General features: G+C 41.2%; 1 protein-coding gene across 6 annotated transcripts in view; it reads right to left on the bottom strand.

The window, feature by feature from the left end:
• Positions 1-19,943, bottom strand: part of Crag (DENN domain-containing protein Crag) — a 346,089-nt gene that overhangs the window by 117,667 nt on the left and 208,479 nt on the right. For 5 of the 6 annotated variants that reach the window (XM_071666294.1, XM_071666290.1, XM_071666288.1 and 2 more), the window contains one exon: positions 17,916-18,044. The exons of the other annotated variant lie outside the window; for it this stretch is intronic. In XM_071666294.1, coding sequence (XP_071522395.1) covers positions 17,916-18,044 — 129 coding nt within the window. The remainder of the gene's footprint in view (positions 1-17,915; positions 18,045-19,943) is intronic. 6 annotated transcript variants of the gene reach the window in all.

The following is a 19,943-nucleotide window of genomic DNA, read 5'->3' as shown; positions in this document are numbered from 1 at the left end:
GGTCCTTCACATCTACATTAATGAGAATGAGAAACACTGAACCTCTATGTTGCTGATTTCCCCAAAAGGAGTATTTTCTAAAATAGACTTAATTATAGGCTACATTCCAAACATAATGAGCTATAAAATACTGGTCAGGTTGAGCCAACAAACCAAGTTTCTTAACCCACACTTACTAAACAAGCAAAAACATGTTCCCATTGGTAACCTTTGGTTATCTCTACAAAGTCTCTTTGAAGCATAGCTAGGAATGAAATGATATTCTCTTGTAGCTTTCCAAGAATAAATCACTAAAGAAGTATTCTAAACTGAGGTATTCTAAACTAATTCTCATTCACTTTTACGAATCATGGAATTGGATGTGTTTTAACCCAAGAAATGCCACCATCAAAAATGAAAAGGATCAAGGTTCTTATGTTTCAACTTTCTGTATAACTCACTTATACCTCTACTATAGCCCAAGGATTCAAGGAAGAATTTTCATGAAAAAGATAATGGAATTAACATACCAGAAAAATCTTAGGCTGTGTAAGGTCAAACACCACGGAAGCCTTCACTTAAGCTGCAGCAGATCAGCAACTAATATCATAAAAAAAGACTGGAGAAGCTTATCCCAATTAGGTCCAGATAAACTTACAGCAAACCCAACATAAGTTCCTGTAAGGACCTCCTAGCTCTGTTTTTGCTATTAAAAATGCTGTAAAAAGGTCCAAACAAACAGCTTCTAAAATCTCTGAAAGTCAGTAACTTCAGGGGTACTTCAAGGAGCTTTTTTCAGAGTTCCAGATGAGTAAAAATAGGCAAAAGCTCCACAAGTTGAATGCAGAAAAATTACTGCCATTTACAAAAGTATACATGAGTGAGTAGTGCTAGAGGACAATGGGAATTATTGCATTAAGTACTAATTGACATACACACATATATTATGCTAAATGTGGATGTCTTGTGGGGATGGTAGGTGGGATATCTAATTGTTTATTGGTGGCTTTCAAGAAAGAGGAAATGACATGGATGGGAAGAGGTGTACTGAAAGTGAGTGTTGTTGGAAAATAGGCTTGTTTACAGAAATAACAGAGGAGACAGATAGAAGTATGGCAAAGGGGATAGCAGACAAAGTCTGGGGAATGGGCAAGGACCAGAAGGCCTTTAGGTAAGCACTGCTAACATGTACAGGTGAAGTCACATAGTAAGCAAAAGGAAGGAAGTGGGCACATGGGAAAGGGTTGTGAAAGTTGGGACAAGGAAGTTAACTTGCTTGTGAAAGTGTAAGTGACTGGGAAGCATACAAAAGGAATTGGCAAGTTGTCAGAAGGAACATACAGATGAAAATAAGGGCAAATGTTAGAAGGGCAGAGAGAGTATTGGTAGACTTTGGTAAGAGTAAAATGATGCTTTGGATGGAAGTAAATAATGTGAGGAGAACAAGGGAACAGGAGTATAACTGAGAGGACCAGTTGCAAAACTGGTAAGAGGCAAACATGAGAAAAGATTGAGTGAGCGCTTTGAAGGACTGTTGCTTATGTATTACATGCTAGGATGGCAGATATGGAGCGTCTGGAGCAATGTGGTATCCGAATTGAGCCATGGTAAATGGCTTAATGAAAAGAAAGGACAATGTTAAAGCCTTGTATATAATGTATTGTGGCAAAGCATTTGGAGTAGATGGAATTTCAGCAAAGTTTCTCAAAAACGGGGGAAATTTTATTGAATGGTTAGCCAGGCTATTCAATGTATGTACAACCCACGGTGAGGCACCTGAGGACTGAAAGAATGCCTATATAGTGCCACTATATCATGGCAAGGGCGAAACAGTGAACGCTCAAATTATAGAGGCATAATCCAGTTAGTATACCAGGCAGGGTATATGGGAGAGTGGTGATTGAAAGGGTAGTGGTATGCACATGCCATCAAGGAACAATGTTGCTTCAAGGGTGGTAAAAGATGTGTGGACCAGGAGCTTGCCTGGAAAAATTTATGTAAGACATACTTAGACAAGGAGAGGGAATTGTGTGGCATCTATGGACCTTGGGAAAGTGTCCGATATGGCTGACAAAGGTGCCTGGTGGAAAGTATCATGAAAATAAAGGCTATGAGAGGAAAGCTGCTGTGAACACTATGGAGTTTTAATGAGAGAGTAATCCACATGCACAAGTAGGAGAAGAGAGGGGTGAATGGTTCTCAGTGAAGCCTGGTCTATATTGTGTACAATATAACAAAGATTGTTTAATCTGTTCATGGATGGGAAGGTGAGTGAGATGAATGCAAATGTTTTGGAGGGAAGTGTTGGTCTGCAATAGGTTGTGGGTAAGTGGGATTGGGGGCTCTTAGGCTATTCAATTGCTGTTTGCAGATGATGGAGGTCTGGTGACAGACTCAAGAGAGAAGCTTCAGAATCTGGTGTTCAAGTTTGGGAAAGTGAGCGAGAGAACAGAAACTTAAAAGATAATGTGAATAAAAGAAAAGTAATAAGGTGTTGGAGGAGAGCAAAACAGGATGGACTTGGTGGGAGCTGAATGGGGCAGAAATGGAGGAAGTGGAGAACACTAGACACCTGAGAGTGGTTATGACAGTGGATGGAACCATGGGAATTGAAGCGAGTCATAGCGTGGGATGGTGGGGGTGAAGGGCCTGAGTACATTACAGATTACGTGTAAGGAAACGACATTGTAAGCTTGAGGAAAGATGGTTATGCTTGAAGGCTTAATAGTCTCGATGGTTTTGTGTGGATGCAAGTACTGGGCTATGGATGCAAAAGATCAGAAGAGACTGAACTTCCAAATGTAAGAAATGAAAAGCTTTAGGGGTAATGCACGGTGATAGGAAGGTTAACCATATAAGAAATGACAGTGTAAGAGTGCAGTTTGGTTGTAGGTACAATCTGATGGTGAGATTTAAACAAGTTGTGATAAATGGTTTGGATATGTGGAGAGAATGAGTAATGAAAAGACAAAGACAAACAGGATCTACGAGGCAAAAGTGAAGGGTTAAGAGGAAGTGGAAGTGAGAGAAAGAGTATGGTTGGATTGAGAGGCTATGAGGTGCTAGGGGTCAGAACATTCAGAAGGGTGAGAGGCATGCATTGGATTGAGCAAACTGCGGTATAATGGGTGAAGCGCTGTCAAAAGGATGAACCAGGACATATGAAACAGTTAAAGGAAACAATAGGATAGTTCTGTGGGGTTCTGGTTTAGGTGCATTATAAATGACAGGTAACCAGTGGAGGTGTGCAAATGAATCTGTTGTTTTACTTGTTCTTAATACTACCTTACAAAAACATATGAAAAACAGGAATGAAAAAAGTAATACAATATGTATTATTATTTTTTTTTATTATGCTTTGTCGCTGTCTCCCACGTTAGTGAGGTAGTGCATGGAAACACATGAAAGAATGGCCCAACCCACCCACATACACATGTATATTCATACACATCCACACACGCACATATACGTACCTATACATCTCAACGTATACATAAACATACACACACAGACATATACGTATATACACATGTACATAATTCATAGTCTGCCCTTATTCATTCCTAACGCCACCCCACCACACATGAAATGACAACCCCCTCCCCCTACATGTGCACAAGGTAACACTAGGAAAAGACTATAAAGGCCACATTCATTCATACTAAGTCTACTAAGTCTCTAGCTGTCGAGTATAATGCACCAAAACCACAGCTCCATTTCCACATCCAGGCCCCACAAAACTTTCCATGGTTTACCCCAGATGCTTCACATGCTCTGGTTCAATCCACTGACAGCACGTCGACCCCAGTATACCACATCATTCCAATTCACTCTATTCCTTGCACGCCTTTCACCCTCCTGCATGTTCAGGCCCCGATCACTCAAAATCTTTTTCACTCCATCTTTCCACCTCCAATTTGGTCTTCCACTTCTCCTTGTTCCCTCCACCTCTGACACATATATCCTCTTTGTCAATCTTTCCTCATTCATTCTCTCCATGTGACCAAACCATTTCAAAACACCCTCTTATGCTCTCTCAACCACACTCTTTTTATTACCACACAACTCTCTCAACCTTTCATTGCTTACTCGATCAAATCACCTCACACCACATATTGTCCTCAAACATTTCACTTCCAGCACATCCACCCTCCTCCGCACAACTCTATAGCCCACGCCTCGCAACCATATAACATTGTTAGAACCACTATTCCTTCAAATATACCCATTTTTGCTTTCCGAGATAAAGTTCTCGCCTTCCACACATTTTTCAATGCTCCCAGAACTTTTGCCCCCACCCCCACCCTACAATTCACTTCCGCTTACATGGTTCCATACGCTGCCAAATCCACTCCCAGATACCTAAAACACTTCACTTCCTCCAGCTTTTCTCCATTCAAACTTACCTCCCAGTTGACTTGTCCCTCAACCCTACTATACCTAATAAACTTGCTCTTATCATTATTTATTTATTTATTTTGCTTTGTCGCTGTCTCCCGTGTTAGCGAGGTAGCGCAAGGAAACAGATGAAAGAATGGCCCAACCCACCCACATACACATGTATATACATACACGTCCACAAGGCAAATATACATACCTATACATCTCAATGTACAGATATATATATATATGCACACAGACATACACATATACATAATTCATACTGTCTGCCTTTATTTATTCCCAACACCACCTCGCCACACATGGAATAACAACCCCCTCTCCTCTCATGTATGCGAGGTAGTGCTAGGAAAAGACAACAAAGGCCCCATTCGTTCACACTCAGTCTCTAGCTGTCATGTAATAATGCACCGAAACCACAGCTCCCTTTCCACATCCAGGCCCCACAGTCTGTTGTGGATGAAAGAGCTTGGGAAGTGAGTCAGGTGTTGTTCGCTGATGATACTGCACTGGTGGTTGATTCATGTGAGAAACTGCAGAAGCTGGTGACTGAGTTTGGTAAAGTGTGTGAAAGAAGAAAGTTAAGAGTAAATGTGAATAAGAGCAAGGTTATTAGGTACAGTGGGGTTGAGGGTCAAGTCAATTGGGAGGTAAGTTTGAATGGAGAAAAACTGGAGGAAGTAAAGTGTTTTAGATATCTGGGAGTGGATCTGGCAGCGGATGGAACCATGGAAGCGGAAGTGAAACATAGGGTGGGGGAGGGGGCGAAAATTCTGGGAGCCTTGAAGGATGTTTGGAAGTCGAGAACATTATCTCGGAAAGCAAAAATGGGTATGTTTGAAGGAATAGTGGTGCCAACAATGTTGTATGGTTGCGAGGCATGGGCTATGGATAGAGTTGTGTGCAGGAGGGTAGATGTGCTGGAAATGAGATGTTTGAGGACAATATGTGGTGTGAGGTGGTTTGATTGAGTAAGTAATGTAAGGGTAAGAGAGATGTGTGGAAATAAAAAGAGTGTGGTTGAGAGAGCAGAAGAGGGTGTATTGAAATGGTTTGGTCACATGGAGAGAATGAGTGAGGAAAGATTGACCAAGAGGATATATGTGTCGCAGGTGGAGGGAACGAGGAGATGTGGGAGACCAAATTGGAGGTGGAAAGTTGGAGTGAAAAAGATTTTGTGTGATCGGGGCCTGAACATGCAGGAGGGTGAAAGGAGGGCAAGGAATGGAGTGAATTGGATCGATGTGGTATACCGGGGTTGACGTGCTGTCAGTGGATTGGATCAGGGCATGTGAAGCGTCTGGGGTAAACCATGGAAAGCTGTGTAGGTATGTATATTTGCATGTGTGGACGTATGTATATACATGTGTATGGGGGTGGGTTGGGCCATTTCTTTCGTCTGTTTCCTTGTGCTACCTTGCAAACGCGGGAGACAGCGGCAAAAAAAAATATATATATATATATATATATATATATATATATATATATATATATATATATATATATATATATATATATATTATTTTTCTTATTTATTTTTTATTATTATACTTTGAGAAATACTTAGAAAAGCAAATGGATTTGTATGTAGCATTTATGGATCTGGAGAAGGCATATGATAGAGTTGATAGAGATGCTCTGTGGAAGGTATTAAGAATGTATGGTGTGGGAGGAAAGTTGTTAGAAGCAGTGAAAAGTTTTTATCGAGGATGTAAGGCATGTGTACGTGTAGGAAGAGAGGAAAGTGATTGGTTCTCAGTGAATGTAGGTTTGCGGCAGGGGTGTGTGATGTCTCCATGGTTGTTTAATTTGTTTATGGATGGGGTTGTTAGGGAGGTAAATGCAAGAGTTTTGGAAAGAGGGGCAAGTATGAAGTCTGTTGGGGATGAGAGAGCTTGGGAAGTGAGTCAGTTGTTGTTCGCTGATGATATATATACATATATATATATATATATATATATATATTTTTTTTTTTATACTTTGTCGCTGTCTCCCGCGTTTGCGAGGTAGCGCAAGGAAACAGACGAAAGAAATGGCCCAACCCCCCCCATACACATGTATATACATACGTCCACACACGCACATATACGTACCTATACATCTCAATGTACAGATATATAAATATATGCACACAGACATACACATATACATAATTCATACTGTCTGCCTTTATTTATTCCCATCACCACCTCGCCACACATGGAATAACAACCCCCTCTCCTCTCATGTATGCGAGGTAGTGCTAGGAAAAGACAACAAAGGCCCCATTCGTTCACACTCAGTCTCTAGCTGTCATGTAATAATGCACCGAAACCACAGCTCCCTTTCCACATCCAGGCCCCCAGTCTGTTGTGGATGAGAGAGCTTGGGAAGTGAGTCAGCTGTTGTTCGCTGATGATACAGCGCTGGTGGCTGATTCATGTGAGAAACTGCAGAAGCTGGTGACTGAGTTTGGTAAAGTGTGTGAAAGAAGAAAGTTAAGAGTAAATGTGAATGTAAATGTGAATAAGAGCAAGGTTATTAGGTACAGTAGGGTTGAGGGTCAAGTCAATTGGGAGGTAAGTTTGAATGGAGAAAAACTGGAGGAAGTAAAGTGTTTTAAATATCTGGGAGTGGATCTGGCAGCAGATGGAACCATGGAAGCGGAAGTGGATCATAGGGTGGGGGAGGGGGCGACAATTCTGGGAGCCTTGAAGAATGTGTGGAAGTCGAGAACATTATCTTGGAAAGTAAAAATGGGTATGTTTGAAGGAATAGTGGTTCCAACAATGTTGTATGGTTGCGAGGCGTGCAACAGGAGGATGGATGTGCTGGAAATGAGATGTTTGAGGACAATGTGTGGTGTGAGGTGGTTTGATCGAGTAAGTAACGTAAGGGTAAGAGAGATGTGTGGAAGTAAAAAGAGCATGGTTGAGAGAGCAGAAGAGGGTGTTTTGAAATGGTTTGGTCACATGGAGAGAATGAGTGAGGAAAGATTGACCAAGAGGATATATGTGTCGGAGGTGGAGGGAACGAGGAGAAGTGGGAGACCAAATTGGAGGTGGAAAGTTGGAGTGAAAAAGATTTTGTGTGATCGGGGCCTGAACATGCAGGAGGGTGAAAGGAGGGCAAGGAATGGAGTGAATTGGATCGATGTGGTATACCGGGGTTGACGTGCTGTCAGTGGATTGGATCAGGGCATGTGAAGCGTCTGGGGTAAACCATGGAAAGCTGTGTAGGTATGTATATTTGCATGTGTGGACGTATGTATATACATGTGTATGGGGGTGGGTTGGGCCATTTCTTTCGTCTGTTTCCTTGCGCTACCTCACAAACGCGGGAGACAGCGACAAAGCAAAATAAAATAATAAATATATAATATATGCAAGAGTTTTGGAAAGAGGGGCAAGTATGGAGTCTGTTGTGGATGAGAGAGCTTGGGAAGTGAGTCAGCTGTTGTTCGCTGATGATATATATATATATATTATTTTTCTTATTTATTTTTTATTATTATACTTTGAGAAATACTTAGAAAAGCAAATGGATTTGTATGTAGCATTTATGGATCTGGAGAAGGCATATGATAGAGTTGATAGAGATGCTCTGTGGAAGGTATTAAGAATATATGGTGTGGGAGGCAAGTTGTTAGAAGCAGTGAAAAGTTTTTATCGAGGATGTAAGGCATGTGTACGTGTAGGAAGAGAGGAAAGTGATTGGTTCTCGGTGAATGTAGGTTTGCGGCAGGGGTGTGTGATGTCTCCATGGTTGTTTAATTTGTTTATGGATGGGGTTGTTAGGGAGGTAAATGCAAGAGTTTTGGAAAGAGGGGCAAGTATGGAGTCTGTTGTGGATGAGAGAGCTTGGGAAGTGAGTCAGTTGTTGTTCGCTGATGATACAGCGCTGGTGGCTGATTCATGTGAGAAACTGCAGAAGCTGGTGACTGAGTTTGGTAAAGTGTGTGAAAGAAGAAAGTTAAGAGTAAATGTGAATGTAAATGTGAATAAGAGCAAGGTTATTAGGTACAGTAGGGTTGAGGGTCAAGTCAATTGGGAGGTGAGTTTGAATGGAGAAAAACTGGAGGAAGTAAAGTGTTTTAGATATCTGGGAGTGGATCTGGCAGCGGATGGAACCATGGAAGCGGAAGTGAAACATAGGGTGGGGGAGGGGGCGAAAATTCTGGGAGCCTTGAAGGATGTTTGGAAGTCGAGAACATTATCTCGGAAAGCAAAAATGGGTATGTTTGAAGGAATAGTGGTGCCAACAATGTTGTATGGTTGCGAGGCATGGGCTATGGATAGAGTTGTGTGCAGGAGGGTAGATGTGCTGGAAATGAGATGTTTGAGGACAATATGTGGTGTGAGGTGGTTTGATTGAGTAAGTAATGTAAGGGTAAGAGAGATGTGTGGAAATAAAAAGAGTGTGGTTGAGAGAGCAGAAGAGGGTGTATTGAAATGGTTTGGTCACATGGAGAGAATGAGTGAGGAAAGATTGACCAAGAGGATATATGTGTCGCAGGTGGAGGGAACGAGGAGATGTGGGAGACCAAATTGGAGGTGGAAAGTTGGAGTGAAAAAGATTTTGTGTGATCGGGGCCTGAACATGCAGGAGGGTGAAAGGAGGGCAAGGAATGGAGTGAATTGGATCGATGTGGTATACCGGGGTTGACGTGCTGTCAGTGGATTGGATCAGGGCATGTGAAGCGTCTGGGGTAAACCATGGAAAGCTGTGTAGGTATGTATATTTGCATGTGTGGACGTATGTATATACATGTGTATGGGGGTGGGTTGGGCCATTTCTTTCGTCTGTTTCCTTGTGCTACCTTGCAAACGCGGGAGACAGCGGCAAAAAAAATATATATATATATATATATATATATATATATATATATATATATATATATATATATATATATATATATTATTTTTCTTATTTATTTTTTATTATTATACTTTGAGAAATACTTAGAAAAGCAAATGGATTTGTATGTAGCATTTATGGATCTGGAGAAGGCATATGATAGAGTTGATAGAGATGCTCTGTGGAAGGTATTAAGAATGTATGGTGTGGGAGGAAAGTTGTTAGAAGCAGTGAAAAGTTTTTATCGAGGATGTAAGGCATGTGTACGTGTAGGAAGAGAGGAGAGTGATTGGTTCTCGGTGAATGTAGGTTTGCGGCAGGGGTGTGTGATGTCTCCATGGTTGTTTAATTTGTTTATGGATGGGGTTGTTAGGGAGGTAAATGCAAGAGTTTTGGAAAGAGGGGCAAGTATGAAGTCTGTTGGGGATGAGAGAGCTTGGGAAGTGAGTCAGTTGTTGTTCGCTGATGATATATATATATATATATATATATATATATATATATATATATATTTTTTTTTTATACTTTGTCGCTGTCTCCCGCGTTTGCGAGGTAGCGCAAGGAAACAGACGAAAGAAATGGCCCAACCCCCCCCATACACATGTATATACATACGTCCACACACGCAAATATACATACCTACACAGCTTTCCATGGTTTACCCCAGACGCTTCACATGCCTTGATTCAATCCACTGACAGCACGTCAGCCCCGGTATACCACATCGCTCCAATTCACTCTATTCCTTGCCCTCCTTTCACCCTCCTGCATGTTCAGGCCCCGATCACACAAAATCTTTTTCACTCCATCTTTCCACCTCCAATTTGGTCTCCCTCTTCTCCTTGTTCCCTCCACCTCCGACACATATATCCTCTTGGTCAATCTTTCCTCACTCATCCTCTCCATGTGCACAAACCACTTCAAAACACCCTCTTCTGCTCTCTCAACAAAGCTCTTTTTATTTCCACACATCTCTCTTACCCTTACGTTACTCACTCGATCAAACCACCTCACACCACACATTGTCCTCAAACATCTCATTTCCAGCACATCCATCCTCCTGCGCACAACTCTATCCATAGCCCACGCCTCGCAACCATACAACATTGTTGGAACCACTATTCCTTCAAACATACCCATTTTTGCTTTCCGAGATAATGTTCTCGACTTCCACACATTCTTCAAGGCCCCCAGGATTTTAGCCCCCTCCCCCACCCTATGATCCACTTCCGCTTCCATGGTTCCATCCGCTGCCAGATCCACTCCCAGATATCTAAAACACTTCACTTCCTCCAGTTTTTCTCCATTCAAACTCACCTCCCAATTGACTTGACCCTCAACCCTACTGTACCTAATAACCTTGCTCTTATTCACATTTACTCTTAACTTTCTTCTTCCACACACTTTACCAAACTCAGTCACCAGCTTCTGCAGTTTCACACATGAATCAGCCACCACTATATGTTGTATGGTTGCGAGGCGTGGGCTATGGATACAGTTGTACGCAGGAGGGTGGATGTGCTGGAAATGGGATGTTTGAGGACAATGTGTGGTGTGAGGTGGTTTGATCGAGTAAGTATTGTAAGGGTAAGAGAGATGTGTGGAAATAAAAAGAGCGTGGCTGAGAGAGCAGAAGAGGGTGTTTTGAAATGGTTTGGGCACATGGAGAGAATGAGTGAGGAAAGATTGACCAAGAGGATATATGTGTCGGAGGTGGAGGGAACGAGGAGAAGTGGGAGACCAAATTGGAGGTGGATAGATGGAGTGAAAAAGATTTTGAGTGATCGGGGCCTGAACATGCAGGAGGGTGAAAGGCGGGCAAGGAATAGAGTGAATTGGATCGATGTGGTATACCGGGGTTGACGTGCTGTCAGTGGATTGAATCAGGGCACGTGAAGCGTCTGGGGTAAACCATGGAAAGTTGTGTGGGGCCTGGATGTGGAAAGGGAGCTGTGGTTTCGGGCATTATTGCGCGACAGCTGGAGACTGAGTGTGAACGAATGGGCCTTTGTTGTCTTTTCCTAGTGCTACCTCGCACACATGAGGGGGGAGGGGGATGGTATTCCATGTGTGGCGAGGTGGTGATGGGAATGAATAGGGGTAGGCAGTGTGAATTGTGTGCATGGGTATATATGTATGTGTCTGTGTGTGTATATATATGTGTACATTGAGATGTATAGGTACGTATATTTGCATATGTGTGTGTGTGTGTACATTGTGTATGGCGGTGGGTTGTGCCATTTCTTTCATCTGTTTCCTTGCGCTACCTCACAAACGCGGGAGACAGCGACAAAGCAAAATAAAATAATAAATATATAATATATGCAAGAGTTTTGGAAAGAGGGGCAAGTATGGAGTCTGTTGTGGATGAGAGAGCTTGGGAAGTGAGTCAGCTGTTGTTCGCTGATGATACAGCGCTGGTGGCTGATTCATGTGAGAAACTGCAGAAGCTGGTGACTGAGTTTGGTAAAGTGTGTGAAAGAAGAAAGTTAAGAGTAAATGTGAATGTAAATGTGAATAAGAGCAAGGTTATTAGGTACAGTAGGGTTGAGGGTCAAGGCAATTGGGAGGTAAGTTTGAATGGAGAAAAACTGGAGGAAGTAAAGTGTTTTAAATATCTGGGAGTGGATCTGGCAGCAGATGGAACCATGGAAGCGGAAGTGGATCATAGGGTGGGGGAGGGGGTGAAAATCCTGGGAGCCTTGAAGAATGTGTGGAAGTCGAGAACATTATCTTGGAAAGTAAAAATGGGTATGTTTGAAGGAATAGTGGTTCCAACAATGTTGTATGGTTGCGAGGCGTGCAACAGGAGGATGGATGTGCTGGAAATGAGATGTTTGAGGACAATGTGTGGTGTGAGGTGGTTTGATCGAGTAAGTAACGTAAGGGTAAGAGAGATGTGTGGAAGTAAAAAGAGCATGGTTGAGAGAGCAGAAGAGGGTGTTTTGAAATGGTATGGGCACATGGAGAGAATGAGTGAGGAAAGATTGACCAAAAGGATATATGTGTCGGAGGTGGAGGGAACGAGGAGAAGTGGGAGACCAAATTGGAGGTGGAAAGATGGAGTGAAAAAGATTTTGTGTGATCGGGGCCTGAACATGCAGGAGGGTGAAAGGAGGGCAAGGAATAGAGTGAATTGGATCGATGTGGTATACCGGGGTTGACGTGCTGTCAGTGGATTGAATCAGGGCATGTGAGGCGTCTGGGGTAAACCATGGAAAGCTGTGTAGGTATGTATATTTGCGTGTGTGGACGTGTATGTATATACATGTGTATGGGGGTGGGTTGAGCTATTTCTTTCGTCTGTTTCCTTGCGCTACCTCGCAAACGCAGGAGACAGCGGAAAAAAAAAAAAATAATATATCCTCCCCTCCTTGTATTTTTTTTTCTTTTTTTTTTAACTTTCTAAAATGGGAAACAGAAGAAGGAGTCACGCCGGGAGTGCTCATCCTCCTTGAAGGCTCAGATTGGGGTGCCTAAATGTGTGTGGATGTAACCAAGATGTGAAAAAAGGAGAGATAGGTAGTATGTTTAAGGAAAGGAACCTGGATGTTTTGGCTCTGAGTGAAACGAAGCTCAAGGGTAAAGGGGAAGAGTGGTTTGGGAATGTCTTGGGAGTAAAGTCAGGGGTTAGTGAGAGGACAAGAGCAAGGGAAGGAGTAGCAGTACTCCTGAAACAGGAGTTGTGGAAGTATGTGATAGAATGTAAGAAAGTAAATTCTCGATTAATATGGGTAAAACTGAAAGTTGATGGAGAGAGATGGGTGATTATTGGTGCATATGCACCTGGGCATGAGAAGAAAGATCATGAGAGGCAAGTGTTTTGGGAGCAGCTGAATGAGTGTGTTAGTGGTTTTGATGCATGAGACCGGGTTATAGTGTTGGGTGATTTGAATGCAAAGGTGAGTAATGTGGCAGTTGAGGGAATAATTGGTATACATGGGGTGTTCAGTGTTGTAAATGGAAATGGTGAAGAGCTTGTAGATTTATGTGCTGAAAAAGGACTGATGATTGGGAATACCTGGTTTAAAAAGCGAGATATACATAAGTATACTTATGTAAGTAGGAGAGATGGCCAGAGAACGTTATTGGATTACGTGTTAATTGACAGGCGTGCGAAAGAGAGACTTTTGGATGTTAATGTGCTGAGAGGTGCAACTGGAGGGATGTCTGATCATTAACTTGTGGAGGCTAAGGTGAAGATTTGTATGGGTTTTCAGAAGAGTGAACGTTGGGGTGAAGAGGGTGGTGAGAGTAAGTGAGCTTGGGAAGGAGACTTGTGTGAGGAAGTACCAGGAGAGACTGAGTACAGAATGGAAAAAGGTGAGAACAATGGAAGTAAGGGGAGTGGGGGAGGAATGGGATGTATTTAGGGAATCAGTGATGGATTGCGCAAAAGATGCTTGTGGCATGAGAAGAGTGGGAGGTGGGTTGATTAGAAAGGGTAGTGAGTGGTGGGATGAAGAAGTAAGAGTATTAGTGAAAGAGAAGAGAGAGGCATTTGGACGATTTTTGCAGGGAAAAAATGAAATCGAGTGGGAGACGTATAAAAGAAAGAGACAGGAGGTCAAGAGAAAGGTGCAAGAGGTGAAAAAAAGGGCAAATGAGAGTTGGGGTGAGAGAGTATCATTAAATTTTAGGGAGAATAAAAAGATGTTCTGGAAGGAGGTAAATAAAGTGCGTAAGACAAGGGAGCAAATGGGAACTTCAGTGAAGGGCACAAATGGGGAGGTGATAACAAGTAGTGGTGATGTGAGAAGGAGATGGAGTGAGTATTTTGAAGGTTTGTTGAATGTGTTTGATGATAGAGTGGCAGATATAGGGTGTTTTGGTCGAGGTGGTGTGCAAAGTGCGAGGGTTAGGGAAAATGATTTGGTAAACTGAGAAGAGGTAGTAAAAGCTTTGCGGAAGATGAAAGCCGGCAAGGCAGCAGGTTTGGATGGTATTGCAGTGGAATCTATTAAAAAAGGGGGTGACTGTATTGTTGACTGGTTGGTAAGGTTATTTAATGTATGTATGACTCATGGTGAGGTGCCTGAGGATTGGCGGAATGCGTGCATAGTGCCATTGTACAAAGGCAAAGGGGATAAGAGTGAGTGCTCAAATTACAGAGGTATAAGTTTGTTGAGTATTCCTGGCAAATTGTATGGGAGGGTATTGATTGAGAGGGTGAAGGCATGTACAGAGCATCAGATTGGGGAAGAGCAGTGTGGTTTCAGAAGTGGTAGAGGATGTGTGGATCAGTTGTTTGCTTCGAAGAATGTATGTGAGAAATACTTATAAAAGCAAATGGATTTGTATGTAGCATTTATGGATCTGGAGAAGGCATATGATAGAGTTGATAGAGATGCTCTGTGGAAGGTATTAAGAATATATGGTGTGGGAGGCAAGTTGTTAGAAGCAGTGAAAAGTTTTTATCGAGGATGTAAGGCATGTGTACGTGTAGGAAGAGAGGAAAGTGATTGGTTCTCAGTGAATGTAGGTTTGCGGCAGGGGTGTGTGATGTCTCCATGGTTGTTTAATTTGTTTATGGATGGGGTTGTTAGGGAGGTGAATGCAAGAGTTTTGGAAAGAGGGGCAAGGATGAAGTCTGTTGGGGATGAGAGAGCTTGGGAAGTGAGTCAGTTGTTGTTCGCTGATGATACAGCGCTGGTGGCTGATTCATGTGAGAAACTGCAGAAGCTGGTGACTGAGTTTGGTAAAGTGTGTGGAAGAAGAAAGTTAAGAGTAAATGTGAATAAGAGCAAGGTTATTAGGTACAGTAGGGTTGAGGGTCAAGTCAATTGGGAGGTGAGTTTGAATGGAGAAAAACTGGAGGAAGTGAAGTGTTTTAGATATCTGGGAGTGGATCTGGCAGCGGATGGAAACATGGAAGCGGAAGTGGATCATAGGGTGGGGGAGGGGGCGACAATTCTGGGAGCCTTGAAGAATGTGTGGAAGTCGAGAACATTTTCTCGGAAAGCAAAAATGGGCATGTTTGAAGGAATAGTGGTTCCAACAATGTTGTATGGTTGCGAGGCGTGGACTATGGATAGAGTTGTGCGCAGGAGGATGGATGTGCTGGAAATGAGATGTTTGAGGACAATGTGTGGTGTGAGGTGGTTTGATCGAGTAAGTAACGTAAGGGTAAGAGAGATGTGTGGAAATAAAAAGAGCGTGGTTGAGAGAGCAGAAGAGGGTGTTTTGAAATGGTTTGGTCACATGGAGAGAATGAGTGAGGAAAGATTGACCAAGAGGATATATGTGTCGGAGGTGGAGGGAACGAGGAGAAGAGGGAGACCAAATTGGAGGTGGAAAGATGGAGTGAAAAAGATTTTGTGTGATCGGGGCCTGAACATGCAGGAGGGTGAAAGGAGGGCAAGGAATAGAGCGAATTGGAGCGATGTGGTATGCCGGGGTTGACGTGCTGTCAGTGGATTGAATCAAGGCATGTGAAGCGTCTGGGGTAAACCATGGAAAGCTGTGTAGGTATGTATATTTGCGTGTGTGGACGTATGTATATACATGTGTATGGGGGTGGGTTGGGCCATTTCTTTCGTCTGTTTCCTTGCGCAACCTCGCAAACATGGGAGACAGCGACAAAGCAAAAAAAAAAAAAAAAAAAAAAAAAAAAAAAAAAAAAAAAAATATATATATATATATATATATATATATATATATATATATATATATATATATATATATATATATATATATATATATTCCCTGGGGATAGGGGAGAAAGAATACTTCCCACGTATTCCCTGCGTGTCGTAGAAGGCGACTAAAAGGGGAGGGAGCGGGGGGCTGGAAATCCTCCCCTCTCATTTTTTTTTTAATTTTCCAAAAGAAGGAACAGAGAATTGGGCCAGGTGAAGGTATTCCCTCAAAGGCCCAGTCCTCTGTTCTTAACGCTACCTCGCTAATGCGGGAAATGGTGAATAGTTTGAAAGAAAAGAAAAGAATATATATATTTTTTTTTTTTTCTATTTATTTGGACTGGTGATTGGGAATACCTGGTTTAAAAAGAGAGGTATACATAAGTATACGTATGTAAGTAGGAGAGATGGCCAAAGGGCATTATTGGATTATGTGTTAATTGATAGGCATGTGAAAGAGAGACTTTTGGATGTTAATGTGCTGAGAGGTGCAACTGGAGGGATGTCTGATCATTATCTTGTGGAGGCGAAGGTAAAGATTTGTAGTAAAGATTTGTAGAGGTTTTCAGAAAAGAAGAGAATGCTGGGTGAAGAAAGTGGTGAGAGTAAGTGAGCTTGGGAAGGAGAATTGTGTGAGGAAGTACCAGGAGAGACTAAGTGCAGAACAGAAAAAGGTGAGAGCAAAGGATGTAAGGGGAGTGGGGGAGGAATGGGATGTATTTAGACAAGCAGCGATGGCTTGCTTAAAAGATGCTTGTGGCATGAGAAAGGTGGGAGGTGGGAAGATTAGAAAGGGTAGTGAGTGGTAAGATGAAGAAATAAGATTATTAGTGAAAGAGAAGAGAGAGGCATTTGCACAATTTTTGCAGGGAAATAGTGCAAATGACTGGGAGATGTATAAAAGAAAGAGGCAGGAGGTTAAGAGAAAGGTGCAAGAGGTGAAAAAAGGGGCAAAGGAGTTGGGGTGAGAGTATCATTAAATTCTAGGGAGAATAAAAAGATGTTTTGGAAGGAGGTAAAAAAGGGCGTAAGACAAGAGAAGGGGGATAATGGGTAGGTAATAACAAGTAGTGGTGATATGAGAAGGAGATGGAATGAGTATTTTGAAGGTTTCTTGAATGTGTTAGATGAGGGAGTGGCAGGTATAAGGTGTTTTGGTCGAGGTGGTGTGCGAAGGGTCAGGGAAAATGGATTTTGATAAACAGAGAAGAGGTGGTGAAAGCTTTGTGGAAGATGAAAGCCAGCAAGGTGGTGGGTTTGGATGGTATTGCAGTGGAATTTATTAAAAAAAGGGGGTAACTGTGTTGATGACTGGTTGGTGAGCATATTCAGTGTATGTATGGCTCATGGTGAAGTACCAGAGGATTGGCGGAATGTATTCATAGTGCCATTGCACAAAGGTAAAGGGGACAAAGTGAGTGTTCAAATTACAGATGTAAAAGTTTGTTGAGTATTCCTGGGAAATTATATGGGAGGGTATTGACTGAGAGGGTGAAGGCATGTACAGAGCATCAGATTTGGGGGAAACCATTTCTTTGTTTCTTAATGGTACCTGTCTAATGTAAGAAACAGCAAAATTGTAAGAAAAATCTTGGTATCTTTATTTCTTTACATACCATCACATATCCTGGATGAAAATAACTGTAAAACCTCTCATCCATCCATCTTCAGCTCTACTGTTTCTTGATCCACTGCAGGAGCTAACAGCAGAGTCATCTTTCTATATTATATTCCTATACCTCTACACTGTTATATTCCAACATACTGGCTAGAGTATTTTTTCCATAATCAGTTATGATATCATTTATGCTTTATCGAATCCAGACACAAATAAACCCTCAAAATATTAGAATATACTATAACATCATTATTACTCAAAATGTTACGATGAAAGAAAGAAATCTTGTGTATATGCAATTCTGAAAACATATAAACTCTACCTTTACAGGTGACCTAACTGAAGCTGTATATAACTACAGTTACTACCTCATTGTATTTGTTTCAAAGAAATAGTTGTGGGTTGATTTTCCATCCTTCCCAGCATCAAACTTATTAGCTTACCTGTACTGGCCTAGGTCAGCCATGGCAGGGTCGATGTACTGAGATCGCAGCTGCTCTATTTGCTTAGTGGCTTGTCGAAGACCAACGGAGGCCATGTTGGAAGCCAGACCAAGACGACTGCTACTGTTACTGTAACACCACATGCTACAATTTTGACTACAACAACAAAAACTACAGCTACTGTATGATGAGCTATCCCATCGTTACAAGCTCAACAACCACATTACCCTGACTAAGAAAAACTACACATCTAATTGCTGGCTATCTTCACAGTCACAAATTCAACAAGCTGAGTTGAAACACCATAGCAACTACACTAAATCAAAATCATCATTCTAAATAACAATGAATGAAACATAATACAGTACAATACTTTCCCTCATATAAATTCATTAGTGAGTACATTGCAACTTTGAAGGTGACACCTTTTCAAATATTCCCAAATGAATTTATGACAAAAGGTCAGCAATCATAAACAAAAGGCAGACAAATGATGCTGATTTAAGGGAAGATTACCAAAGATCTCATAAAATTACTGAAATATTCAATACTGTTCAAGATTTATCTCAACAAATAAATTTTCAAAGCTGTTGTTTTTGTTGTGTTCCTACTATTCATTGCCAACTAGCATGTTACCGTTATTCAAGTTTCCTCTCAGTAGCTCAGACAAATGTATCACCAAAGATAAAAGTGTTTTAAACTGAACCACATACAGTGAGATGAGTTCTAAATTCTTGTGAGAGGATCAAGCTTACAAAAAGACTTAGTATCTTTTGTTGATGATTATCAACTCTTAAGAGAATACTTTCTAGGGTACTTAAAAAACTTTACTACGTGAGAATATTACCAAAGGAATCACTTTTGAAAGTGAGCAACAAATACCCTGCAATTTTTACATAAGGCATACATGCGAGTTATTCATTAAAAGTTCCAGGTACACTCTGGAAAATGAACTTCATATAAGATACAGCTATTCTACCTTATAAAAAAGCAGTTTTGCTCTATTATTGATGTTTCTATACACATTCTAAAAGGTATAGGTATAAGATCAGATTAGTGTTATGCTACTCGTTAATCACATTCACTACATTCATCAAAATCTCAAAATTTAAGATGCTCCCTTTTTCTATGAACCTGAGAAGACTGACCAAATACATAAGACTATTCATCTTACTCTCCCATTTTATCTTTAGACAGTATCACGTATGAGTCTTCATGAAAAATCTATTATTCAATTTGAAGCACAATGACTTGGGAATTACTTCATGTCACTCATACTGGTGGAAAGAAGCGAAAAACAATATCATTTGTGATAGAATTCAAATTTTCAGGTACTATCCACTGTCAACATAATCCCTCCATTAAGTGGTCCCATAAGTGCAAGGGTAACACACCAATGCTAGATGTTTCAACTACATATCTAAGTTACCGCTTTATACCATCAAGATGTGATAAACAGGATTCCTTAATTCATGTAATGGTTCATGTGAAGACAGCCATTTAGCTGATTTAAGCAGAAATAATGCATGTATCTTCAAGCAAGCATGAGTGAAAATTCTACAGCAACATCTATAAGCTTATCAATTGCCGTAAATCATATATATAATACAACTAAATAAATAAACAGCTAACACAGTTATCAAACAATCACTGAAACAACTGAAACAAATAATGTTTATCCTAGTTTGTTATTATCAGAATGAGAAGGAAACTCCCACTGACTGCCATAGATGAAATCAACATTCATTAAGTAAACTTCAGTGCTTATTCCTTTTTGATAAATTAAAATTAAAAGATTACTGTTGCAAAGGTATGGCTACGGTTTAGAAAATGCTTATAAGTAGTATCTTGCATCTTTAGGAATGACCTTGACAGCTGTTGTAACATAAAACACAATACAAATTAGCAATTATTGAGAGCACAATACACACAAGCATGTAGCTGGCTCTACTGATGGAAAACAATTTATGAATTCTGTGCCATGCTTCCATTAAATGCATTTCCTTTATCAATGCCAGCAGTTATCCA

The sequence above is a fragment of the Panulirus ornatus genome, chromosome 11, assembly GCF_036320965.1.
Source record: "Panulirus ornatus isolate Po-2019 chromosome 11, ASM3632096v1, whole genome shotgun sequence".
Taxonomy (NCBI): Eukaryota; Metazoa; Arthropoda; class Malacostraca; order Decapoda; family Palinuridae; genus Panulirus; species Panulirus ornatus.
The sequence above is the reverse complement of the archived record's forward strand: the minus strand, read 5'-3'. Positions and strand labels throughout refer to the sequence as shown.